The following is a 27,460-nucleotide window of genomic DNA, read 5'->3' as shown; positions in this document are numbered from 1 at the left end:
AGTGCCCATCATCCCACCTTACAGGCTCAGGGGTCCCTGTGTGGTAATAGCCACTGTCTAGTCTAGAACAAGTAAATTATAGGTAGGTAAACTTTCCTTTGGAAAAAAAGACTGGATATTGTGAGCATCATGACAGGCTGAAATACACAAAGGTCATAGAAACTGTCATCAAGAACCTTTTTATTAACAATCAAATGGAAACAGACATCGTGTATAATATCATGTAGTGGCAACTCAGTCCCTCTACCTTATCCTAATGAATTTACAAGAATTTACAGATTATCATTTTTGGAGTGATTTTGGAATATTTTGCTCACTACTTGAGTCCATTGTCCATTTCCTGTATGAGCTTTATTTGAAATGTTCACGTGTTAGACTTGAATGGTCAGTTAATAAGTATTTCATTGGAATTTAGTCCAATTATAATATTTTCAAGCCAAGATTACAATTTTTAATTTAGTGGAAGATATTTTAACTGTCTTGCAGAGTGCACCTTGGCATGAAGGAATTAACATTCAATTGAGTCCTCTAGTAGCTGCATAAGTGAATCTGGTGTAATGATCTCACTTCCCATTTGAGGGTTGTATTCTGTCTGATCTCCCTCAGGCTCCACTACCTCTTCATTCACTTCCACAACTACAGGCAACCTGGATAGAACTGGGGGATCAGGCCATAGCACTGTGCCATCTTGTTTTTCTGCAGGTTGCTTATTGGCATCAGAGGGCTGCGCACATGGAGGGTGGAAAACATAACTTTCTGCTGGCACTGACTTAAGTGGTTGGTTGTCCTCCTGTTCATTGGTAACAAGCGCTTGAGTAATCCTCACTTTTGCTGAATGTAGATCTTTTTCTGCAGCAAGGTGTGTATGTGGAATGGCATTCAAAGAATCATCTACAGGAAAGGAGTGGGTAAAATATTAGGGAAAAATTGATAATGTCTTGATACAGTAATTTGAAAATAGATTTTAGTCCCTTGTAATGTCTTATACAAAATCCTGCTTAATTGATATAATGCATTAACATGCTACTCAGTCAGTTATGTACAATTACACTTATGGGCTTATTTATCCGTTTTGAAGTTTGTGAATTTTAGTGTGGTTTTCTAATTCAAATAAACTCCCATTTCAAATGTTTGCTTATTTATTAATAAGGAAAAGGAGATTACAGACTCGAAAAAAAACTCAAAAAAATCTTGAATTGAAAATTTTACTAGGACTTGTAATGGGGGAATGTAATAAAAGTTGGGAGCGGGAAAATTACTTGCAATGTGAAAATGTATGCCTCTGTACGACCAAATTTTCCTATGTGCAAATTTAAAGGAGAAGGAAAGTCATTATGACGTTTTACTGCCACCTAGAATGTTATATTTATTCTGCAGAAAACTTTACTATACCTGAGTAAAGAGCTGCACTGGGAGGACTCAGTGCAGCGTTTCTGTGAGTGCTTATGGCTGTATTTACATAGACCTTTCTGATAAAGCTTACTTAGTTTTTACCTTTCCTTCTCCTTTAATATCACATTTGCAATCCTGGAATCTGTTAATAACCACTTCTGCCAGTGAAAAAATTATTGCACCAGTGCGCAGTATTTGTAATAAAGCTTTTTACTGAATAAGTTATGTGTTCTCCAAAAGAGTACACCACCTTCAAGCAGCCCTTACAATATGCAAATAAAATTCCCAATGCAATAACTGTCTGATAAAGAATATTACATCGCAAAATGCTAATTATTATTCTTATTTGTGCAAGGTTTTTTCCATTTATGACTTTTATTACATTTTCTTCTAAGAGTGGTAAAAAATTGCTAAATACCATGTTTTTAATGTTACTATATTATTGAAATGATAGTGGCTTGCCATAACAAACTGTAGCTTGCCATGTTAGAGCTGCTTTATTTCAGAGTAGGTTTCCTAAAAATAAACGTACATAAGACACCTGTTTGCTTTGGACTGGATTGTTAAGCAGCAAATTGTGCCACAAAATGAACTGAAACTTTATTCTGATCAGGTAGCTTTGCCGTAGGAAGCTGAGGTGTTCCATAAAATGTGGTCACAAAGGAGTGATTTGCTTTGTGCAATTGCCAGGACCTACTGCAACTGTGTGCGCATTTTAGTGCAAATCGGGCACAACTCTAAAGTCTGGCATCATTTTCGGTGTTCAGTGTGCGCAAGTAACTAGTTGACCTAGAGGTTATGTGATCAGCATTTGATGTGGGATCTCATGCAGGAGACCTTGGATCAATTCTCCGGGGCAACTCCTCAAGACCTTGGACCAGTCACTTAATCTCCTGGTGTCCCAGCCTACTTAGTGTGCCCATAATAGCTGCTATAAAGTCCTTTTTTGTCCCATATGGGAAAAGCGCTATATTTTAATTAAAGTGGTTTTACATGCAGCTGACTGTATGGGATGTAAATCAACCATTATATATTTGTGACTACAGTGTTGCTGCTATACATACCACCACCTGTCTATATCCCTGACTGCATCCAGAGGGGGATCTTTTTGAAAACAGTGTATGGTCACATATCTGGCACCATACTGTGCATGCCATAGCACCTATACACATTCCTTTTTTACTGAAACCCACCCAAGGGAATGATTCTGTTCCCCTATTGGGATATAAAAATAAAGTGAGTTCACCTTTGAAAGGGTATGTAAACACTATTTCTTCTAGGACCCTCTCCCTCTTATAATAAACCTTAAAGGTAAATAAAATATTTTGTGTTGTTAGATATGGATCAACCTTTGTCATGGAAAGGCTATGTGCATATGTGGAAATTGACAGATGACTGATACACATTACAGTTACAGTATAAGCTACAGCATACTGCTTTCAGTGCTTTTTTTTTTTTTTTTTAAAGCCCTTCCTAAGACAAATGTGACAATACTCCTTGTGTGCCCAATTCCTCTACAATTACAGTGGGAGAATTGCCAGGAGACCTTCTCCCTTTTAGCTAGGTGAATTGGGAATAAAGATATAAATATGTGTATAATATAAAATGTGCAATGTCATACATATTCATTAATATAAATAATAAAATCGGTATTTCTATTGTATAATTTAAGAAATTATGAAATGTTACAACTTTGCAGGACTTACCTTCCTTTTCCTTGCCATTTTTGAATGGGGATCTTCCTACACACTGATTTCCAGGGGAAATCACAGCCACTGCTGGTGCCTTCTTCTGCTGCTGCTTCCCCTGGTGACCATCTGCTGTGCTTGACTCCTTGTTAGTGGTTTGTCCACTAGGTGGATGTACATGGCCTCTCTCTTGGCTATTCTCCTCTCCTAGACTCTCAGTGTATGCTGCATTTTGGTATCCTTGTTCTTCTGCCTGTAATGATGGTTTCCAGAAATAACCAGAAGGGAAGAAGACAGTTCCCAATCTAAACATGTAGGGCTGTGACATTACCAAGCCCTATTTACAGTACCAACACTGAAGAACTGCAGGGTTAAACTGGGACTTTTGTTTGTGTTGGAAGACGCACATCTAATAAAGATATGAACCGAACATACAAAAGTGCAGCATATGAATAAAGTTAGGTAGAAAAGTTAGTGAACCTAATTTGCTCTCATCTTCAGCTTATATCACTTTGCAACAACAAATAGTCTAACACTATAGCTAAAAGTTGACTTTGCTTATTTCAGTTACTTAGGTGCGAACATTCTATTAGGATTGGTGCATTCCCTAGATTTGGTGTTTAAGCATACTTGTTTGGGTTTCTAGGTTTGCTGGATGAACTGAATAGTAATGAATTATATTGCTATCTTAGAGTCAGGAATTATTTTTTTCCCGATCTGCAGTAAATTGGGGAGACTTAATTTGGGGTTATTTGCTTTTATCTGGATCAACTAGCATTTAAGCAGAGTACAAATCAGGGGTGGGCAAACTTTTTGGCTCACGGGCCACATTTACTTACCCCCGGGCCAGGGCGGGCAGGGCCCGGCCAGCGTTACGCCCCCCTTAGTCTGTTTAATTCCGGCCCGCCAATGACACCAAGTCTCGCGTGATGAGACTTGGCGTCGTCGGTAGGCCGGATTAAAAAGGCCAAGGGGCCGGATGTGGCCCGCGGGCCGTAGTTTGCCCACCCCTGGTACAAATAGACAAAACACGATGGACATGTCTTTTTTTCAACCTAACAATGAATCAAATGTGTCAGTTTCCCTGCTAAATATTCTCCTATTCCATTCCCAGTAAATAGAACCAAAATCAGAAATTTCTTAGGCAAGATGAATAAAACTTGATTCTGGAGGCATAACTGTGAGGCACAGTATACATAAACTCAAATGTTAAAAGCAATTCTTTATTTTGGTTTTGTCACTTTTGTGGACTGTTATGTACATAGGAAGCAAAAATGCACCATGACATGAGATTTGGCATCCCTTGCACCAAAACTCGAAAATTAAATAGGGATGCACTGAATCCAAGTTGGCTCAGGATTGTGATGAATCTCATCACTTTTTGAAGAATTTGGATTTGTCTGAATTCTACATATTCAATTAAATCTAATCTGAAACTTTAAAATATTTTGACATTAAAGCTCTGGCCAACTGAGCGCAATATTTTTTGTTTTTTTTGTTCAGAATTGATGCCATTATACAATTTTTCAAGTTTCAATATGCAAATTGGGGCTCAGATTTGCTACAGTGTTGAGCTAAATTGTTTGTGAAGCTATCAGTATTCAGCCAAATCCAAAATGATGGATCTGGTGCATCCCTAAAAACAACACACTGGTTTTTTGTAATTCTCTGTTTCTTTAAAGATATTGTTTTAATGAATTTATGCAATAAAAATGTGTTTATATTTATAAACATCCCAAATATAATCATTACATGTTTTATTTTCAGTAACTTGTACTTCACTAGAACAGTTTATTGCTCCTCATAGCATAGTACTGTGACAACTCACCGTGTGGTACCACTGCAAGCTCTTTCAGATCGTTAAAAAAGAAAACAAAAATGAGATGTGAACATAGCGCATTATGCAGGGACCTTTGCTAAAGGTGAAATAAAGGGAAATTTGAAGTAATTATTCTAAACTCAAAAATGTGAAAATATCAGCTCAGGATCATAACAGGGTATTTACGATAGCTAAGCAGATTTAGGGTATTGCCACTTCTGGTATTTTGCTGGCAGTTTTTTCTTGGACAAATGACAAAACACCATGGGGCTGATTTACTAACCCATGAATCCGAATCCGAATGGGAAAAATTCCGTTTTGGAAAACGAACATTTTGCGACTTTTTCGTCACCATTACGACTTTTCGTAAATTGTCGCGACTTTTTCGTAACCATTACGACTTGCGCGAATTGTCGCAACTTTTTCGTAGCCGTTACGATTTGCTCGTATCTTGTCGCGACTTTTTCGTATTGAGCGCTCGTAAACTGCGGGCAAAACTTTGAGACTTTGCATGATTTTGGAAGCCTCCCATAGGACTCAATGGCACTCTGCAGCTCCAACCTGGCCCAAGAAAAGTCACGATACTGAAGCTTGAATGAATCTGAAACTTTCGTACTCAGCGCGAAGGCTACGAAAAAGTCGCGACAATTCGCGCAAGTTGTAACGGCTACGAAAAAGTTGCGGCAATTTACGAAAAAAAATCGCAAAATACCGATCAATACGAAAAAAACGCATTCGGACCGTTCATGGATTAGTAAATCAGCCCCCTAGTGTACCATTGTCTTACAGCAAATGCACTTATTATCTCTGTAGGTTAAAATGCAGTGTAGGGCTGCCCACATGAAAAGCTGATGGGACACCTGCAAGGAAAACAAGCAGCTTGCAAATAGTAAATTCTTGTATATGTATAGTTGTATTTGTGTTGATTTAAACTTATTGTATGGTATATTGCTGTTGGTCATGCTTATTGTGAGCAAATACTAATGAGGAAAATCCCCAATACTAGAATAGTATAATAGAAATAAATCAAAGAAAATCATAGCCCCGGCTATTGCGTAGCCCTCGCTTCCCAAAAGTATGTAGAACCTTAGGAGCTAGGAAAACAGCAGAGGTGGCCATATTACTGCATATAATAGCTGAGGACTTCAATATGATATGGTTCCAAGACAAAGACAGACAATGCTACAACCCTATAGTTAACCCACATAATGGAGAGCAGATTTCTCAAAGATTCAGTGCACTTATGAGAGTCCACCCCCTATTAGACGTCTGGAGAATAGAATTTCCCACCTCCCAACAATTTACGTTTTTCTTACACAACCACCAGAGTCATCCCAGAATGGAGTATTTTTTTTTCTTCTCAAATGTATAGACAGACAGGTAAAACATATAACCATCTGGTGTCTCAATGAACTCCTCCTTAAAGTGATACAGACACTAACAAATTACTCTTCAAAATATTAATGTACATTAAAAGTTCCCTAAAGGTCATGTTGATCGTTTTTTGCTGATAGGACTGCTTTTGTCACTAATTGTTACTTGAAATTCTTAAACCTGACTGTTTTGCCAACCTGACTGTCCCTTCTTAACTTGTAAGCTATAGCTTCTAAGGATAATGGACTACTTCTGCACAAATATGGCAGCCTCTACACAAAGGAACATGGGGATTGAATAGGTAATGTATAACCATTGGCAAATACTTTTATGGAAAAATTATAAATAGCATGCAAAGAGAATGTTATGATAGATGTAAAGATAGGTTTTAAATATGTTAATATCCCTTTAAGATCCCAGAGTTGAAACAGTAACTTCAAACACAAATAAACATATACTTTCAAACCAATGAAGGCACTGAAGAAACTGTTTGTGAAGCACAAAAGGCATAAGAGGTCACTGCATCTCCTCATATTATAGAGGAAATTTGTAGGAGAGGATATAACCATAGGAGGCTGATATCAACTTTGTTTAGTTTATTGTTAACTAGAAATCTGGAGAACCAGCCCCACCCGAAGACACGCTTAGGAATATTTTCTTGGAATGCCCCATACTGAAACAATATTGGGATATGGTGGCATCATGGCTGAATAAAGTACTCTTAACAGAAATTTAAAAAAAAATCTATAGTATTTCTTCTTGGGGATAAGATTAAGAATATAAACAACTGATCTCAAAGATTAGTGAGCGCTATACTTACAATAGCCAGAGGGCTGATAGCAAAACACTGGAAATGTACTTCAGTTCCTTCTGAACAGGAATTATTGAGTAGGATTCAATATGTTAGAAGGATGGAATATTTGACAGCAGTGAAACATGCCACAATAGGCTGGTTTGTCAACATATGGTATAATAGGGACACTGTCTCCTTAAGGAGCCATTCATTCTCCTAGATTGAAAGACTGCCATGGATTTAGATTTAAGGTATACATATATTGCTGGCTGGGGGAGAATAATCCTATAAGGGGATCTGATGGACTCACCTTGTTATTAACAGACATTTTGTAACAGAGTGGGCTCTGGTTACGACTATAATATCTTATTCATGGCTAGTTCTTTTTTTCCTCCATGTTTATGTTGTCTTAGTTTTATGGACTCCCCTTCCCTAGCCAACTATACTTAATACATATGGACACAGTTGCAGGATCACTTTCCCCTCCTTACACAACCACAAACTTAACTACTGCAATTAAGACTGCTGGGGACTCTAGAGCAATATATAGTGTAATGTTTTCTCTTCTTTTTTCTTTATCTTTAGGATTATCAATTATCTCAATTATCTGTTAAATGAAAAATGTTAAAAAAACAAATATAAACTAAAAAAATAACTGAGGAAAAACTATTTTCTGTGTGAATCAGCCCCACACCCATTGCTATAAAACAAAGCTGCCTAATCTGTGGCAGCTTTAGGGTGACAGCCCTTAGGTGCCTATATAATAGATTGATTTAAGGAAAAAAAAACTCCCCAGCTGCTGCAAGAGCCTTGCCTTCTTAATCCAGCAGTGAAGCTGGGAGGTGAGGGGCTTCCTGAGTGCTGGAAGCGGAAGTGACATCACACATTGTCAGTAAGTGCCGTCACATGCTGCCGGAAGTGACGTCACACACCCCTGTGTACATGATGTCTCTTCCATATGTGGGGGCACATTTAGGTCTGATGCCTAGGGTGGCGCCAGACATAAATACCGCCCTGCCGATAGCAAAGGGAGTAAACACAGTTTCAAATGAAAAGAGGTGTGCTCCATAAAATATGGTATGGGGAGGGCAAATAAGGTGATATATTGCTAAACAATTTAGCAATTGGGGGGAATAAGTCCCTCTAACAGCTGCAGAAGTGTTGGGAAAAAGGGTTACCTTTACAGCCAGCTCTGTTCTGTATAAGGCTGCAAGGATTTAGAAGACCACTATGGAAAAGGCAGGTAAAAAGTCCAAATTCACCAGGAACCTTCCTGGCCCAGTGGTTAGGGAAAAACCCCTGGTTCAAATCCAAGCAAAACCTACACTGGTTATCCAGCTGCACAAGTCAAATCACCATCTTGTGCACAGGGCCAGATGGGATGCAAAAACACTGTATAAAAATATAGTAAAAAGATATGGGATGGGAAAAACAAAAGCTAAGATGAGATTTTATGGGATCAAAATAACCAACCAAGGAGAAACATGCAAAAAAATATAGAAGCTCTATGGAATTTAGAAAAAAAAATACAAATGTAAACAAAGTAAAAAAATATTTTATATGTGACTCAATGAAAATAACTGCAGCCTTGGTAGTTCATTTTGATAGGTAAAAAATAAATAAAAAATAAAGGTATTTGTATATGTATAATTGTGTATGTAAGTTAATAGAGACAGAAGACTGGACGCAGGGGGTAGAACATGTGATGGTACATGCAAAGGGTTCATGTGTGGTGGAGAAAACAGAGAGAAATAATTGGGATAACAGGGGAAACCATGAGTGTAAAATAGATATGTGAGTATAGCTATGCTATGGAGGTGAGGCAATATAATATTTCTGGAAGTAATATTCATAGAATAAGTTAACTGAAGGGTACACACAATTATAATTCTTTTTTGAGGGAAATGTTGCCAGCCTACCACACTTGGGTGCTTCTCAGTCACTAATGAGGTACGGCTCCTCTGTTGTTGTTGCTGCTGGTGACCCCTCAGAGCCCAAATCAAAAAAAACAGCAGGACTGCAAATAAAATCACAAGAGCACCCAGTCCACCTGCAATAATGGGGAGGTCTGGCACAGTGAACATAAATCGTGGTTCTGATGGATCCAAAGGAGCTGGAAACATAATTGTACAGAAGGGAAGTTTTATTACAGTGAAATACATTTAGGGACCTTAAACAGTTACAGTAGTAGTAATATATATTATGTATCATTAGTCTTAAAGAGACTATTATTATTTCCCACACTGACTTTGCAAACATTCCAATATACCGTCTTTCACAACTTCAATCAGTTCTAAATGTTGCCACGAGACTTATCCATCTATCCCACTGCGCCATATCATGAAGGGAATAAATACTAGAATGGCTGAAAAAGCTAACAAATCATTTATAAAACACAGATGGGTAGTTAGAAAAGTTGTCATACTTATGCGAGCTAAAGAAAGGACTAATAAGGGATAAAATATAGCTGGAATTCTTGTATTTTGACCCATTTGTGCTCTTATACTGTATCATACCTGGTTCACCATAAGCCAAGACATTTACAACCACTGAACAATTTGCAGCTTCTCCTGATTCTTCATCTCTTGCAATAACCTATCACCAAGGCAGAAGAAGTAATATATATATATATATTTTTTTTTAATATATATTTTGAGAGCAAACATGGTAACCAACTGGACATATAGCACTTATAATAACTATTTACAGATATGCTAAAGTAGACACTAAAGCTGGCCATACACGCACCGATAATATCGTAGGAAACCTCATTTCGTACGATATTCGGTGCGTGTATGGCATGTCGGCGAGTCGACCGATATCGCAGGAAGCTGCTGAAATCGGTCGACTCGCCGATTGGCCAGGTTAGAAAATTTTGATCGGGCGCCATAGAAGGCGCCTGACCAAAATCTGCCGTCAGGGCTGAATCGGCAGAAGGAGGTAGAAATCCTATTGTTTCTACCTCCTTATCTGCTGTTTCAGCCCTGAACGGTGTGTGGCGGATCTGACGTTGTTTCGTGCGACCGACGGTCGCACGAAACATCGTCAGATTGCCATGTGTATGGCCAGCTTTAAGTTGCTAAGAAGTATATATTGTTTCAACAATTTTGATAATCTAAATGGTGTCTGGAGATCTTATTGGCTGATGGGTAGAAATCCCTCTGGCTTTACTCAATAGAACTCTTATTTGCTCTATCATTTGTAGGCTATACAAACACTCTTGTTCTTAATAGGCTCTTACCTGCAGGAAATAGCTCTTTGTTGCCTGTAGTTGATTTGTTCTAGCAATCAATAGGCCACTCTGTGTGATCTGGAAAAGCTGGCTGTGGTTAGACAGGGAGCTCAGACTAAGTCGAATGTGGGGGTTGGTGCCCTGAAACCAGCAAGACAAAGAAACTGAAGAGAAAAAAAGAGCAGTGTATGAAATGAGAAGAAGAGAGAAATCAAATGGAAGTAGCTAGACATAAAAAACCTTAGGTCCATGACCCAAGTCTCATGAATGGTGGCCTGGTTGGAGACTGAGGGACAGAATGATCAAATATCAAAGTGGGACAGGATTCCCAGCACTTCCCAAAGCTGATACCTATGTCAGTTGGTCAGGATGTGTTGGCAACATTTTGTTTAATAGTGTGCATCCAAATCCATATACTCTAAAGCAAATCACATGCAGGGAGAAAGGATTAAGACAACTGTTAAACTGAAAAATGCCGATATTGTTTTACCAAGTGGTAATTATCATCACTGCTGAGTAAATGCTATATATATAACACAATTACCCCATATCTTATAAAATGTCAAAACATATAGCTAATTAGTTTCTATTAGAAATTAAAACAATTTATCACTAATGTTAGTACACAAGCCTCTAAGTTGTAAGGTTGTAATTACAGACCAATTAATGACTAACTTAGGGTGAGGATTCTTTCTTTCTTACATTATAAAAGTCTCCATCAGAAGGCATGAGTGAGAGCAATTTGCCATTGTATGTTCTCACAAGGGCTGCCGGACTAGAATCCTCCTGCACAAAGGCCTGATACTCAGTAGAGCCAAAGAGTGGTGCATGATGGTTGGTTGTCAAAACCCTTATCTCCACCTCAGCTATAGCATATTTCCTGGGATCGCCAACTTGACAGGCCTACAAAAACAAAGATAAGTCAGAGTAGGTAACTCACACTTACTAAGTACTAATTTGCCACATGGTCCCTTTAGAGAGTTAATGGTCTACTATACTGTTTCTGTAAATAAAACTAGGCAAAAAAGACAGGGGACAGGGGATAACAAATAGAAAATGTGTTAAAGAAGCAGTAGCTTTGGGCCTTGTGGTGAACATACTTTTGCCTATTGTTTAATCACAAAAAAAAACTATGGTTTTTGTCAATTCTTGAGCTAAACAGATCAAGCAGGGAAACCATGTTTGGTCCTTGCAAGGTAGATTATTATATTGCCAAGCAGAAATACATTATCAAGGGTAATTATCTGTACATTGGTAATCTAATTATCAAGAAACAGACAGGGAGTTAGTCTTATTTAGCTTCAGAAATGACAAGCAAACATTGATTTTTTTGTGATTAAGAGGCAAATACTTTGTTCAGCACAAGCCGTACTCATTGCATTTATGGACAAATGCAAAACAGGGCAACTCTGGGGGTCATTTAAGTCCACTACAAGAGTGTGGTCGTGCAAATTTCCCCACAGTCAGTTGTAAATAAAACCCTACTCATTACTACTACTACTACTACTTTTGCACTTCTGTATAGTTGCCCTTGGCATTGATCAGTCCCTTCCACCTCCTATTCTGAATCGAGCACAGTTCCTCCTTCTGACACAGGGGAACCCTGGAGCATTTGTCACCTCAAAATCAGGTGGTAGCTGCAGGGTTCCCGCAGCGGCCTACACCAATCACCCGTGAGTGGTTGTGCCAAAAAATAGGGTGTGCAAGTCACTCACAAGCCAAATAAAGAAATTACGTCAACCAGATCTCGAAAATAGTCAGTGCAATTACATTTAATTTACAATGGCATGCAGGTGCAATCGTGTTAATTTTGACAAGTTGCCCACAATCAACCCAGATGCAACTCCCCATGGCAAATGCAATAAAACTGGGATTCTGGGAGAAAATGCAGCATTATGGGAAAACATGCCTATTGCACACAAAATTTCACTTTGCTCACTGCACTTGCAGTCGGAAATTACCCCTTCTGTCTGAGTTGGCATGTCTGCATTTGGCTAATTGAAGAACAATGTTTATATCCTCTCTAGTTTTAATTTGTTCCTATAAGGAAATTACTTACCATCACTTTCAGAAGAAGGATAGATGAACTACTGCTGATCTCCACAGCGTGAGTTAGGGAGATGGAGCCTGTAACATTGTCTATTTGGAACATTTCATTGTCAGAGCCTGAATATAATCACAAGAAAAAAAGTGGTACAACAGTTAAAATGTTTAAGTTGCAGATGTAGAAGGGTTCCTTGCAACTGTTTGCTTTTCATATCTTTTGGGGGAGAATTAACTTTTCCTGTTTAAATTGCAAGTTTAGCAAGTAAGAGTTGGATCCGGTCACTCTGCCTTGTTGCCTGCATGAGTGCTTTGAAAGCTGAACATATGCATAGATTTAGGGTACAAGTAGATTTTCCATTCATTTGGAAATTAAAGAAGAAGGAAATGTAAAAAAAACCTAAGTAGCTTTATCAGAAAGGTCTACCTGTATCAGTTTCTGTATGCATGATCTTCTGTATCAGACTTCCTTCTTCAGGGCAGAGGACAATCCTGCTCAGTTTGCTCCTCTCTCCCCCTCCCTTCTGCTCTCTCCTTTTCCCCTCTCTGCTCTCTCCCCCTCTCCTCTCTGCTGTAATCTCTAATAACTGTTCCCTGCCTGAACACTGCTGCCTGAAAGTCAGACCAAGCTAAAATGGCAGCTGCTATCTTAAACAAACAGAGGGAGCTTTGTTTTTACTCAGGTATGGCAAAGCATATTGCAGAATAAATATAGTATTCTAGATTGCACTATTGTGACTAATCTATTGGCAATAAAATGCCTCAGTAACTTTCCTTCTCCTCTAAGCTGATGTCCCATGGAGATATTTATCTCCCCAAAATGCCTTTCCACTGGCAACAATATATATCAGGAAATCTCTCTGTGGGACATCAGCCTTACACTTATAGGCCTCTAAATAAGTAGAATCTCTTTTTGCAGATAATTTCACTTGCTAATTTTATCAATAATTTCCGAGAATAACAGTTAAGTAGCAGCATCAGGACAAGATTTCATATGCCTTTCTACTGGTACTTGTACCATTGTATTTCTTTTGTAAACCCAAATAATCAAAGTAAACTTTCCCTGGGTTGCTCTTAATACTCAAAAGATTTATACAAGTAGAACAGGCAAGCCCTTTTCCCTATGAATGAGCATCCACTTCCCTGGCTCTACATATGCTGATCGGTAAACCTTGCATTGCACTAATACGGTAAGCCTCAATAAGGGTTAAACCGGTGTGCATTTGAGAATCTGATCAGCATACTTCCCTGCCTGTGCTTTAAAGCCCAGTGGCTAGGCTCAGTCTGTAGGGTATTCCCTATATATGAGATAATAGATAATATTTAGTTAAATGTAATTTATTTCTTTTTTGCTTACCTGACAGAAAGGAGTAGGATATTGGTGCCAATATTCCTTTGTCACCATCCTCTGCTATGATGGGACCAGGGGAAAACACGATTGTCCCTGTCTGTCAATGCAAATACAGACAGAACATATGGGAAATTATTGTGTCAGTAAATATTACAGCTTCCAAAACTATCCGAGTCTCCATATTGTTTATATTCCAGCATGTTGTCCAATCCCAGTGTCCCTACAGACCAATGGTTTTCAGATTTATTTGGCTCAAGCCTCACAATTGTGGATCAATATTTTTTTAAGGGTCCCCCTAAGCTCATTTACATGAAGACATTGCTATTATCTGTCATACTACTATGGTTCCCAGAATGTCTATTACAGCCAATCAATGTTTATCCACAAATCTCACAATAGATGCCTTCCGTTTTGGGCCCCTATTAATTTCTCTGGACTCCATTTGGGGGCAGCCCCACAGTTTGGAAACCTTCCTATATAGAAAGTATAGGTAGCTATGGAACACTTACCTGCTCCTGCCCCACTGTAATATTTGCCCGGTAAATTGGGCTTACACAGACACTGAGACCATCATGTGGCATATAGATGCATGGCAGGAAGTATGGGTATTGGTCATCTCCATCCAGCACAGTTATTCGTATCCTTGCAGAGGTACTGTGGCGCTCTCGGGTAGTTATTTCCTGATTAAAGATAAAAGACTTTTGTCATGTAACCCATTGTTAAGGAAAGGATAAACCGTATAGCTGTTTGTTTGCCATGGGCTACTGGCCCAGGCCAATTTTTCCCACTGTTATAAACTTGTTTGCCAGTGCTTGCCGCACAGAGTAAAATGTTTTCAATGTAGACATCAAAAGATAGCTTTTCTGCATGCATATTTTGCAAGGCTCTAGCAGGCCTTTAAATTGCATTTTGTGTAGCAAGTTAGACAAGCAAGGAAATTACACAGCCTGGGATTTCCCAACGACACTTGGTAGTCACTGCAAAAACTGTCCAGGGCCCAGTAGCTGGACAGCAAATTGTCACCTTCTTGTTTCTGGCATGATGATGGTATTTAATATAAATATATATGCAAAAATGGGTAAAACCACTACAAATAGTGCAATAGTATGTTTCTGTTCTAGTGGTGTATGATATTGATGCTTCCCCTCTGTTGTAAAATGCCTCCATGGTCTTAAAAGGAAAAGAACCATATTTAAGGGCATAATGGTGTGTTCATTTTCTAGTTATAAATGGCCAGTGTTGCTAAATGCCAGTTTGAGAAAAACAATCCACAGTTTAAGTAAGGTAAACCTTTACTACCTGTAATGCATGGAGGGACAGATTGACCACAGTTCCCCTGTGTATCATCTTCATTGTAGATAGGAGTGGTGTAATGTATAATTAGGCTAAAAGCTAAGAGATGAAAGAGGATGAGTGAGAGACTTATCCTGACCCTTCTAGTGCCTATGACTATGCAGGGACAGTTGTTAGGCTCTGATAGGTTATCCAGAATACTATTAGAAGTGCTTACAGATAAGGGGGATTACTGGCAATGTGTTGGATTATCAGCCATTTAACCACTTTTTTTTTTTACCAGTCTCACATTTGTGTGTCTGTATCCTGTCTGTAGTTATGTGGATCAGCCTGTAACTGCTGTATGTACAGGTGTCAGGCCTGTTATGCAGAATGCTGAATACCTGGGGCTTTCCAGATAAGGAATGTTACGGTAATTTGGATTATAATACCTTATGTCTAAATCAATGTCAATGGGAGTAGACATAGGAGTCTATGTGAGATGGCCTTCCTGTAATTTGGAGCTTTTGTATTATGGGTTTCTGGATAATGGATCCTATATGTGTATCGATAATATGTTTATGTATCTTTTTGTGTGTATGTCTGCCTATATGAACAGATAGCTAGTGATGGGCGAAATGTTTCGCCAGGCATGGATTCGCTTGAAAGAGACAGCTATCTGTAGTGATGAGCAAATCTGTCCCGTTTTGCTTTGGCGAAAAATTTGCGAATCTTTCAAAAGATTCGCGAAACGGCGGAAAATTCGCGAAACAGCGAAAATGTTACACGTCAAAAAAAAATTGTCGCCCGCAGCTATTCTTTCGTCGCGCAGCTATTCTTTTGTCGCCCACGGCTATTCTTTCGTCGCGCGGCTATTCTTTTGTTGCCCGTGGCTATTCTTTCGTCGCCCGTGGCTATTCTTTCGTCGCCCGCGGCTATTAATTTGTCGCCCCCGCGGCTATTATTTTGACGCGGGCGACATTTTTTGGACGTGCGCCGAATTTTTCCACGGCAAATTTTTTCTTCTGTTTCCCTAAACAATCCACCAATGGCGAAACGTGGAAATTTGCCGTGGAAAAATTCGGCGCACGTCCAAAAATTGTCGCGAGCGACGAAAGAATAGTCATGGGCAACAAAAGAATAGTCTGCAGGCGACAATTTTTTTTTGACGTGTAACATTTTCGCTGTTTCGCGAAAGATTTTTTTGAAAGATTCGCAAATTTTTCGCCAAAGCAAAACGGGACAGATTTGCTCATCACTACAGATAGCTGTCTCTTTCAAGCTACAGTATATCTCTCAATATGTCTGACCAGAGATTTCTGTATATCTGTGGGTTTCTCTGTCTAAATGTTTGTCTCCATGTCCATTCTACAAAATGTATATTTATAGCAAAGTAGAATATATTGCAGAACAGCACCAATCAGTGTGTAAATATTACTCCCAGCCCCCCTTATTAGATATTTTTAAATCTTTTTGGTAACTGTTATAATTATTAGTCAGGGGCACAAACTCTTCTGTGCTTAGGCCAAATGAACTAGAAAATCCAATGATTCCTTCTTAACTCACCAACAAAATGTAGCAGTTTGAATATTAATAATTGTGGTCTACTCCAAAACTGGACAGTCTAACTTAATCTTATCCCAGACTCCTCGATGATAACAAATATTTACTGTCTTAAAATTACACCTTACTAGCCACATGCTGGGTCAAATCAGGCTGACCCATGGAGCAACAGAAGAAAGGTAGAACGGAGCACTGTGTCTTTTCCAATTAAAAGTGAATCTTTATTGTTTCCATATTAAAACCATAACATAGAGTCTAGCTTGACGCGTTTCGTGACAACATGTCACTTCCTCAGAAGCCAAAAAACCCATGACCCATGGAGCAACTACTTGTTGTGGCTACAGAAATAGACAATGCTGATCATTTACTGATAACTCTACATGTGTTTTAGCAGAGGCAATTCTCAGTATTGTCTATGGCAGGGTATTTTCTGGCATTTAGTAGCCGTGACAAGTAGCTGCTACTAAGTAGCTTTGTGTGTCTTCACATTTAGGGCTCTGGCACATGAGGAGATTTGTCGCCTGTGTTTTTTCCCCCTGACGCTTTGGCGACAAGTCACCACGACAATACCCACGAAGAGATTTCATGCGAGTTGAGCTCCAGGCGATCTGCTACCCATGGTACACTCAACAGTTACCCCTCCCACATGTTTACTCAAGTCGCTCAGAAAAGGGTCTGTGTGCGATTTGAAACAGCAGGCGATTTGAAGTAGCCTCGTATGTTTTGACGCTGGCGATTTCCATTGATTTAGCATTGGCATCTTGTCGCCAAATCGCTCTTTTAAAAATCACCGGCGACAAATCTCCTCGTGTGTCAGAGCCCTTAGTGTGTCAGATCTATGAACTTAAAAAAGGACAGTTCTGTACTAAAATAATATCAGGTAAAACATTGTACACGCTACGTACTGAAATAACTTCTTAGCACCCCAGAGGATAACAACCCATACCACTTAAAAGCTGTCCTTGTGCCCTTTGCGATGTTGTAGAGACAATCTTAAGAAAACATCAACATGATCACATTAATAGAAAGTGAGGCTGCTTCAGTAAAGGAAGCAAACAAGCTGTAGGATTAAATAATTAATAATTATGTACATATTTATAAAGCTATGTAACATTGTAAGACACGGTAAATCTGTAAAAGCCAGTGTACAATTTACAGTGTTTTTAAAAAAAAATCAGTTTTCCATAAATTCACTTTGTGCTTTAGTTTCTATACTAGGTTTCTTGTCCCATAAAAAATGAAGCCTATTGTATGCTTCTCAAATTGTCACCAACTTAAATGGAAACCCATTAATCTTAAGGTCCCCATACATGGGCTGATTCTAACCTTTACAGCTTTAGTCTCCTACAAGTTAGAAAATTAAAGCAAAGATATTAGTTAGTATGGGCAACTGCACTGCTGCAATTTAGCACATATGTTCGCAAATCAGCCCCCTTTGTCCTTCAGCACTGGATTAATATATCCCTGCTAAACCTATTTATAGTGCTTTCCTGGGTAAAGGATTTAACAAAGAAGTATTTTTTTATAGGTGTGCAGGTTTGGAGAAATGAAGTGTGACAATAATAACACTACTATGCAAAATAAAATTGCTTCCCATTTATTTTAATTGGAAGCACCTCAGGTGGTTTGTTTTTGCAGGATAAACACATATACCATGCAACCTTTCCATTTATATGAGTGAGCATGCAGCAGCATTTTCACCATTACAACATTCAGGAGTAATCAAAATACTACATACGCTCGAATATAAATATCCCCAATCATCACTTTATCATACAACTACTTTCAAGAATGCTTTTTGCATGAAAGTTGTAGTATGAATTGATCTCCTCAATATTTTTCACTTTCACAGTTTTTCAATTTCACCATCTTACTTTAAATAATGGTTGCCGCCGTCCCTTTAAAAGTGGAAACCCCTAAATTACAGTGACAAGATTATCTTTTTAAATTAGGGTACATGCAGTATGTGGTTTTCCTGCATTTACATTACTTATCCTTGCCTTAGAGTATCCATGTTTAATGAGCTAATCTGGTCAGTTTTTTGCAAAATAAACCTGCTTGGTTGCTAATTAATTGAAGTCCAAAATCATACAATAGACTGCATTGACATCCGGCTAACTGGCTTTAAGTACTTTATACAGTAGGTGTCAAATCTTAAGATAATGAATTGGATGCTATATACCTTCCAAAGAAACAATACATATGCAGCAGGACTAAGCAATATATAATTGATGTGTGCTCTGCATTGCTGCATAGCAAGTACAGTCAGCAGTCTCAGAAGCATGCTGTATTATGAGTGTTTGCCTCTTTGGATTAAAAATTTCACAAATATAAATGTACATTATACTTTGTATAATGTATTGAATGTTCCTTCAAAGCTGTGCACCTATATACATGCACATTAAGTTTGACACCAGATAAAATGGTGGAAAAGTTAAGAAAGGAAAAAGTAAGATGGAGAGGTTAAAAAGCACAAGGGAAAAGAGCATATAGAACAGAAAGTGTGGGAAAAGATTACTAAGAGAAAAGGAGAGAAGGGGAGAAGCGATAGAGAAGTTATAAACAGATGAGGAAGATGGAGGCATCAAAGATGGTTATAGAGAGTAGGAGAGTAGAAGAAAATGGGAGAAACAAAAAGAGAGAAAATGAATGTAGAGAACACAAGAGTAAAGTGGCTTGGGTAGCAGACTGAGCATAGGTCAGTAGATGAAATATATTTAATAATGTGGTATAAGGTAAGAGTGAGAGTGGGGGAATATAAAATAAGCTTGGGTTGTGCTGTGTTACGGTACATAATAGGTAGGGAGAGTGTTTTATTTGCATAAACTTAATTCCTTATAATGCACAATTTTCCTTTTGGGGTTCCATACAGGCCAAACACACATACCTATTTGGCATCAAAATATTCAGTAGGCCCCTGGTATTCATATTTAGGTGATTTTTAAAAATCTCTAATTTTAGTGAGGCTTTGCAGTTTGGCAGTTTGGAGTAGAAAAAAATATTTACCCATGTTGGCTTCAACAGAATGTGTACTCTCCAAAAATATTTGGCTTTCTGTTTTTTTTTTTTTTGTGCTGTTAGCACAATGTAGGTCTCTTTTAAAATATATTGTATAAAACATCTCATACGTAAAACCCTGCTTCATCTAAATAAACCAAGTTTATAACAACATATTCTTTTAGTAGTATGTGCCAATGGGTAATTCTAAATTAAAAAGTGCCCCCTGAGATCATACAAAGCCATGTTGTTTAGTAAAGTAGCATGTGTTATAATCCATAGTGTGTGGGTGATTCCTTGACACATTACTGCATCTCTGAACCTAAAAGTGCTCTTAGCACTCTTTCCTGTTTTAGTTTCCTACACACTATGTTTAATTTTATAATGATCCAATTAACCTGCCTGTATGGTTTTGAGATATAGGAAGAAGCTGGAGTAAAAGGAGGAAACCCATGCAAACATAGGGAGAACCTACAAACACCATGCAGACAGTGCCTCAGCTGGAATCAAACCTAGTACCCCAGCAATGCCACTTAACCATGTTGCTGCCTTCAGTTTCATTTATATCAACAGAGATGCCTATATATTCACCTCAGTGACTGCAACATGAGATTCAAATGCATATTAGGAGAGAGGCAACTGTTTACTAGATATTGTAATAACCAATACAGAGGTAAAGAGGGCCCTGGCCAGAAAAGCCTACAGTATCTCTGAAGAGTATCGTAGCTGTCTTAAGCTGGCCATACACTATAAGATCTTCTCATTTGGCGAAGTATATCAAGGTTCCCCAGATATGGCCAGTTAAGGTGGGCGGTACCGGACTAATACAACAACAGGAATACAAGCTACCAGAGAGGACAATATGAGTTAATGTGATCCTTGATCCAACAGAAAAGTCAAATATACCCGATTGACCTCTGGCGGATTTCGGCCAGATGTTGGTCAGGTAGGACCGTCAGAGGGTCCCATACACAGGCAGATAAGCTGCCAAATAGGTCTGAAGAGCCCAAATTGTCAGCTTAAATCTGCCCATGTATGACCACTTTAAAGGTGGTCGAGATCGCCAAGCGAGCGGATGTTCACCCGATATCACCTGATATCCCCACCTACGGGGTGGGCGATATCGGAGAACATGTAGGCTAATTTGATCATTTGGCCCTGGGGCCAAACGATCGGATTATATTGGTGGCAATGGGGCAGTCGGTTTGGAGACCTCATCAACGAGCCGATGCGGTCCCCGATCTGACTAGATTTTTAAACCTGCCCGATCGAGATCTGGCGGATTTCACCTAACACAGTAAGGTGATAAGTTAAGGAGGTCTGGCATTTTACAAAGACTGGCTCACCACAGAAGTTCATTGGTACACAGTAAGGGATTAGGTTAAAAACAAACAGAGCTTTCTCACCACGGCATGGATAACAACCTCCAGCTCCTGTTTACTTTCATAGTCTAGAGGCTGAGATAGAAGTACCTTCCCATTGCTTGGCAGATCCATATGGAAATATTTGAAGTCACCCTGGAATACCAAAGGAAAATTATATCAAGTAGTGAAAGAGGGTTTTTTATATTGGACAAATTAGATGGGGCTGAAAGTTTTTTGTGTCCATATCACACTGCTTATTTCACTAATTTCTCTACCTTCTTAAAGACACTTTATACCAACATGTATGCATGTTAAATACAAATTTAAGTGGTTTCTTTTTTTTTTTTTTAAATTATGAGTTTCTGGTTAAAAAACTAAGAAAGCATTCTGCTGATGATAATTTAGTCTACCTTTGCAGGAGCAGAAAGAAACAAATCCATACTGAAATATATTTGCTCTTCACTTCACTTTACCACAGTTTTGCACAGGCAAACAAACATTAAATAGACAAAACATGTGATTGTGTTGTAATGAGTGGTCTAATCTATATTTCATTGAATAGAAACTTACTGTGGTCTGGTCTATTACATACATGATGATATCACCATCTAAGTCCATGGCCTGAGCTGTGAATACAACCGAGTCAACCTCAGTTAGCTGGGAAGAGAAACATGCACACTGAGAAACATAAGAGACTTAGAAACTTTGGGAGCTAATTTGAAAGAAAGTGCAGCAGAGACATTAGTGGAAATGATGATTTGCTCCTTGGACAGTTGATTATTTCATGGTCCTGCTGGGTCTGAGTATTTGAGAAAAACTTCAAAGCTCATAAGCACAGAAACCTGAACATACAATGTTGGAAAGTTCACCTGAAATTACATTTAAAGCATTCCAGTGCATATTTTCTGTGTAGTTATACTAGTGTATTGTTTAACAGCAACCCAATACATATAAATGCAGTGTGTAGAATATCCATGGCCTTTGATATAAATGCAGAGAGTACAGAGGTGCAGGTGCAACCAATACTGTATTTTGTAGCATAAAAATATAGCAGTGATGTATTACATATTCAGAGATATATTCCAAGTTAGAGTGCTTTACATTTGCTTTCCCAAATTATTCATATGAAACAGTCTACAGAGGCTGACACTGTTTGCAGGAGTGCTTTTAAGTTGATATTAGTGAGGAATGTGAATCCATCCACCTTGAGCAGTACCTGTGTTTACTAAAAAAAACTAACGCATTTTTAGGTTGGTTGTAAATTACTATAACATATATATGAAATATAAATATAGCTGACACATCATTCTATTTACATATTGATTTTCAGGGACAGGTGCTCTGACATTTATTAGAGTTACCAGGTCTGCTATGCCTATGCCACATTAGGTATGGTGTGTATCGCCACCACCACTGTATGAACTAACACCAGAATACTAATGCCAGTAATTAACAAGCAGTTAATATGTGGAACATCCACAAAAGACTGATAAAAAAGTAATTGAACTATGAAACTCTAAAACTACTAAATGTATATTCACACATATTGAAACATCTACTAAAAAAGTTTAACCTCACATGAAAATGGCAATAGACTTTGCAACTTACTTCACTGATGTTCTGAGCAGCTACTGACTCCTCCAAGAAAGTTGGCATATTGTCATTCTGGTTAAGAATTTGGACAAAAATTCTATATTGAACCTGGAAAGGTAAGAATGAACAGTCACTAAGTAACCAAAGGGTGACAGAAATGTGCAAAAGGCTAGACACATGCTATACCATTTTAATGTATGAACCATGGATACAACTGTTACTTAAGACGTGTATATCATCATACATATTTACTGTATAATATCATAACTGTAAAAGTGTATTACCGCTGGAAATCCTTCTTCCTTACAGGTCAAAGTTACCAAGAGGACAGAGGAATTCAATGCCTGCAACAAATGAAAGCATAAAACACAACAGTTTCACAACAGATATAAAAATACATTTCTAATGTAAGGCCTCACAACAAAAGTGTGTTGTACTTTAATATCTAAAATCTGAAACCAGCTTCATAATAAACTTCCTTTGCTCTAAATGCTAATTTCTGTTTAATTACCACATCTGTTTGCCATACCACTTTACAAATTGTGACTTCAATATACTATTCTCTGGGAAGAGATTCAACAAAGAACTATTATTCTCAGTAAAAACTTATTGTCTGCTACAGCTGGCATGCTTTCCTTGCTGGTCGGTATGTCATTTACTATGAACAAACAGCTTCAGTGCTTTTGACAAAAAATATTTTTACATTTCTTGTAAAACCAGAGATCTCAGTCAGATAGTGATCGATTGCCCTCACTTACCTCCCTGTCCAGTGTTTTTCCAGAGGAAACATTGAGCCAAATATTTTTTCCGTCCAAATAGAACCAGTCAGCATCTGTACCACTCAAACAGAGCCTCACTGTGCTAGTCACAGGGTCTCCAAACATGCTGAGGTTGGCCACAAATGTTCCACTTGGGCTGTTCTCTGGGATCTCTGTGAAGAAGTTGCTACCACTTGAGCACTGATCACCTGGGGTTAGAAACAAGCAGAACATGTAGCTGAGGCAGAGCCACCCAAGCATTCTTAACAACATAAAAAACTACTAGAAATAAAGAGAACTGGTTCTGCACATGCAGGGGAGGAAAGGCATGTGTAGAACAAGTTCATTGCCTGCCAAGTCCGGGTCTGGGAAGTCCCCTAAAGAGAGTGCAGAGAGCAAATTGGTGAGAATTTTAGCATCACTGAACCAAAGCATTTATGGTCTGTTGTTTCAATGCTAAACATTTAAAATACTAAAGACAATTTACAAAAATGTTTTTTTCTCACTGGGGCTGTTCAAGTTCAGACAATTGTCTGAAGGTGAACATCCCCTTTATATAGTTGGTCAATAAACTCAAGTTTTATTTAAGGAAACTAATGCTTTCAAAAATATTTTAACAATATGGTGAATCAGAATGTTGTTAAAACAAAGCAACAGGTATGCCATGAATGTCAGGTGCTAAGAGTTACATCCCTAATGATGTATCTTCATACAACCTTACTCAACAAATTATCTTATTAATTATGTGTCTTGATAAAATAATATAATTGCCTTGAAATATAAAATATTTACTATAAAATCAATATGTACTTGTATTAATTCCCCCCCCCCATTTTTTCCCTTATAGGGTGTTATGCATTTTATGATTTATATTAGAATGGCACCAGAATGATTTGTGCTGCAGACAAGATATTTCAGTCTTGAAGAGTGCTCCACCATACATTGTTTGCATATTTTAAAAATGTATCATACCTGCGAGGAATAATACCCATAATAATAAGATATCAGGTATCTCTATATAAAAAGATTTATTTTGTTATTAGTTCAAAGGTCTATCATGAAAAAATAGCAGTGTCAGTGATCCTGCAGGCCTTGTCCTTGGTAATTGACAACCGCAGTTGACTTTTATATGTTTAAAATGTAAAGCTAGGCCTCTTAATGCTTGTGAGATCAGAAGTTGCACAGCCCTGTATGAACATTTAAAAACAGCATGCATATTGTTCTTTGTGCCATATGACTGAACAAGCAGCAGCAATACTGGGTTTCAGCTAAATGTACTTCTTAGCCATACCTGAGGTCATCTGGACATACAAACTGAGCACTAGCAGCAAGATCTCCAAAGGAGGAGGCATGGCAATGGTGCCCTGATGCCCAGTGCAACAAATGAACAAAATGTATAAAATCCTGCAGGAGAAAGGAGACAAATCAACTAATTTAATAATCTTATTTAATTTTCTATTAATGGAGAAATGATGGATGTATTGCTTTCACACATATTCATAAAACTGACCACACAGGTACAGAATTTAAGATCACTAACATAAATGATATAACATTATGGGCTATGTGCAGATGTACTGTACAGGCATGATTTCCTTGTACCCAGAAGACATAAGTATTGGCTTATGCTAAAGTTCATGTGAATACATACACTGCAATGCCATGACATACAGTATTACACAGCGTCCAGACCAGCACATCCAGCACACCGAATCCGACAATTCGCTAAAACTTTCCAAGATCATGTAGAAGTCAATGGCTGATGTCCCTTCCTTGGAGGTTCCTTTTTTGCTTTGAAAAGTTGCAGTGTTCATGTGACAAGACAAAAAATTCAGAATTTCCTGCACATGCTTTTTCATTTCCGATTTGTTAGTAAATGCCAGATGTTTGTGGAAACGAGTTTATTCAAATTTTAAATGAGAAACAAGTTTTAATAAATCTGCCCCTTTGAATTAACATAGGTGCTAGGCATTCTTAATGCAACTTGCTGGAAAATTGCTGGAAACAGATGCAAGCTCTAAGTGGAATTCTAACTAATCAATAAGCTCATAGTTTACTGGGGGATCACAAAGATGGACCTGCTAACGCCTTGGTGGAGAAAATGTCTGCCTATTCTATCCTGTAGAAAAAGATCTAAGGGAAACCCACACAAAGTTTACGTGCAGTACAAACTCCATTTTATGTACTAAGTACACAGTAATATCGAACTATATTCTACAATAAGGGACAGATTTAGTAAAACTCAATAATTTCACTTTTTTTTATTTTCAAATTGGACTAAACTCATTTTTCCCGAATGCCTAAAATTTACTAAAAAAATTGCACAGACAAGTTGCTGTGAGAAAAGTCGTAAAAACCTTGACTTTTTCAAATTGTCGACGCAAAAATCATGATTTTGATCGAATCGTTGCTGAATTTTAGGTTGTAATGTGGTAAAGGAACAACTAGCTTCACAGAATATCAAAGAATGCCGGCAGAAATAAATGGTCAGAGGCCCCATAAACAGCCCAGTGTGCCGGTTGTAAGCATTACAAAGGACCTCGTATTAGCTTGCCTTCTTGAAGCTACAAGACCAGATACTGCTGCAACCACGTGGCAACCCCCTGATTGATATTCAGCAATGGGGACACAGAAGCCAGTGCTTGCACTCCTTCTCTCTGGCAGTCAGTAAAACCTTAAAATACCAAGGAGACAGAGAGATCCATATGTATGTGATTTCTGATTGAAAAAGCTGCCCATATTCAATTAATACATGACCCAGAAACTCTGAGAGGGAGCAGATGATCCAAAAGCTCAATTTAGGAAACCGCTAATATCTTTAAATTAGCAAAAATAGAAAACTAAGCAAAAGAGTAAATTAACTTCAAAGGGATGTTCACACAAAAACTATTTCTTTGCATAATAAATGAAACATTAAGTACATATTTTTAAATTTGAAAGTGGCTGTCCAGACCAGGGATGATTTATTTGACCAGCTTTAATAAATTGCAATATATGTACAAATAATCCCTGTTTTGTTTAAAGGGGTGGAAATTCTTGGCTGTTTGTCCTGCTGTTTATATTATTATCATTATTTATTTTGCTGTTTAGCAGGGTGAGTGCTCATTTGCTGCTCTGTATACCCCTGTAACTATAGCTGGGTGAGGGTTACATTTTTAATTGACAATGGCCTTGCATAAAATATCTAGAACTTTTTGGTGTTTTTAAAATCCATTGTAATTAGTGTAATGTTCTTTCAATAAATGACTGTTCTCCTGGTATTGCATGCATTACCCTCTGCCCCTAATCCCCCTTTCACGCATGTGTTCTACTACATGTGGTAACTACCCGTGAATCTTATGTTAAAATATAGCCTAACTACATTCTTTGTTCTAATAGACATTCTCCATAATTAAAGGAAACAAACAAATCTCTCTTAAATATTATTCAACATAGAACTGGGCAGCTGATAAATACTAACACTTTATATAACTGGCTGCAAGCGTATTCTGCCTGTACACCCACCAAGCCCAGGCTCCTGGGTATATTTGTGTGTTATAATCCCTGAACGGCTGCCTACAGATTGATGCTGTCATTAATGATTCATTATCCAAGAGATTATCATCCTGCTAGCTGCAGACCTATCACACTCCCTTGTATAGTAACTGAGAATGACCAACTGGGATCCTGTGAGTTTGATAACATAATCACTGGGACAGCATTCAATGTGTGATAAATAACTGGTCTGTTTGAGGCGGAAACCAATTATCCCTACTCAGTGCAGCATGAACATTTTTTTTTTTTTATTTGTGGAATGAATACATACTTTGAACATTAGAATTGTGCCACTGATAAACAAGCATGAAAATATATATTTAAGGGGATAAACTTAGTTTTATGAGCATTATGAGCTTGCTTGAAACTTCTCTATAGCAAGAAATGGTGACTCAATAGGTCTAGAGATGGGTGAGAGGAATATTGCTGGAGAAATACTGAATGACAGATATAAAGCTGGAGAAAAGATACAGTTGGAGAAGCGGCAATATAGGTGAGGAATCCAACTGCAAGACAGACATACTGTTATAGGGGTGCTCATGAAGAATGAGACTGGAGACCGTAGAAAGAAGAGTTACAGAAAACTGTGTTGGGCAGACAGCAGAGCAGATCAGACATATAGCAATGGGAAGGAAAGAAGGCTGCAGAGAAATGGGGAGGCAGGGGGCTGAAAAAAACATGGAATGT

At 38.2% G+C, this 27,460-nt stretch overlaps 1 protein-coding gene across 3 annotated transcripts; it reads right to left on the bottom strand.

Annotated features, from left to right (window-relative positions):
* Positions 1–153: 153 nt before the first annotated feature.
* LOC101733157 (cadherin-related family member 5) lies at positions 154–24,636 on the bottom strand. 3 transcript variants are annotated; one of them, XM_018092655.2, is made up of 16 exons: positions 24,531–24,636; positions 23,240–23,448; positions 22,766–22,825; positions 22,497–22,589; positions 21,459–21,545; positions 20,931–21,041; positions 14,202–14,372; positions 13,699–13,789; positions 12,358–12,464; positions 11,001–11,201; positions 10,308–10,439; positions 9,583–9,661; positions 8,986–9,179; positions 4,909–4,929; positions 3,099–3,333; positions 154–891 (listed from the first exon to the last, which is right to left on the bottom strand). In XM_018092655.2, the coding sequence occupies exons 1-16, from the start codon at positions 24,589–24,591 to the stop codon at positions 509–511; spliced, it is 2,235 nt and encodes a 744-aa protein (XP_017948144.2). In that variant the 5' UTR covers positions 24,592–24,636; the 3' UTR covers positions 154–508. The 3 variants fall into 3 exon arrangements, with proteins under 3 accessions (XP_017948144.2, XP_031754950.1, XP_031754951.1); XM_031899090.1 differs by lacking the exon at positions 24,531–24,636 and having other exon boundaries at positions 23,240–23,538; XM_031899091.1 differs by lacking the exons at positions 4,909–4,929; positions 24,531–24,636 and having other exon boundaries at positions 23,240–23,538.
* Positions 24,637–27,460: the final 2,824 nt, after the last annotated feature.

This window comes from Xenopus tropicalis, chromosome 3 (assembly GCF_000004195.4).
Source record: "Xenopus tropicalis strain Nigerian chromosome 3, UCB_Xtro_10.0, whole genome shotgun sequence".
NCBI lineage: Eukaryota > Metazoa > Chordata > Amphibia > Anura > Pipidae > Xenopus > Xenopus tropicalis.
The sequence above is the reverse complement of the archived record's forward strand: the minus strand, read 5'-3'. Positions and strand labels throughout refer to the sequence as shown.

Coding starts and splice junctions, on each gene's coding strand:
- LOC101733157 (XM_031899090.1), bottom strand. CDS start 23,512: ATGTTGTTAAGAATGCTTGGGTGGCTCTGCCTCAGCTACATGTTCTGC. Junction 21,042..21,458: donor ATGTAATAGACCAGACCACA/GTAAGTTTCTAT, acceptor TTGGTATTCCAG/GGTGACTTCAAATATTTCCA. Junction 3,334..4,908: donor GCTTGCAGTGGTACCACACG/GTGAGTTGTCAC, acceptor CCATCATTACAG/GCAGAAGAACAAGGATACCA.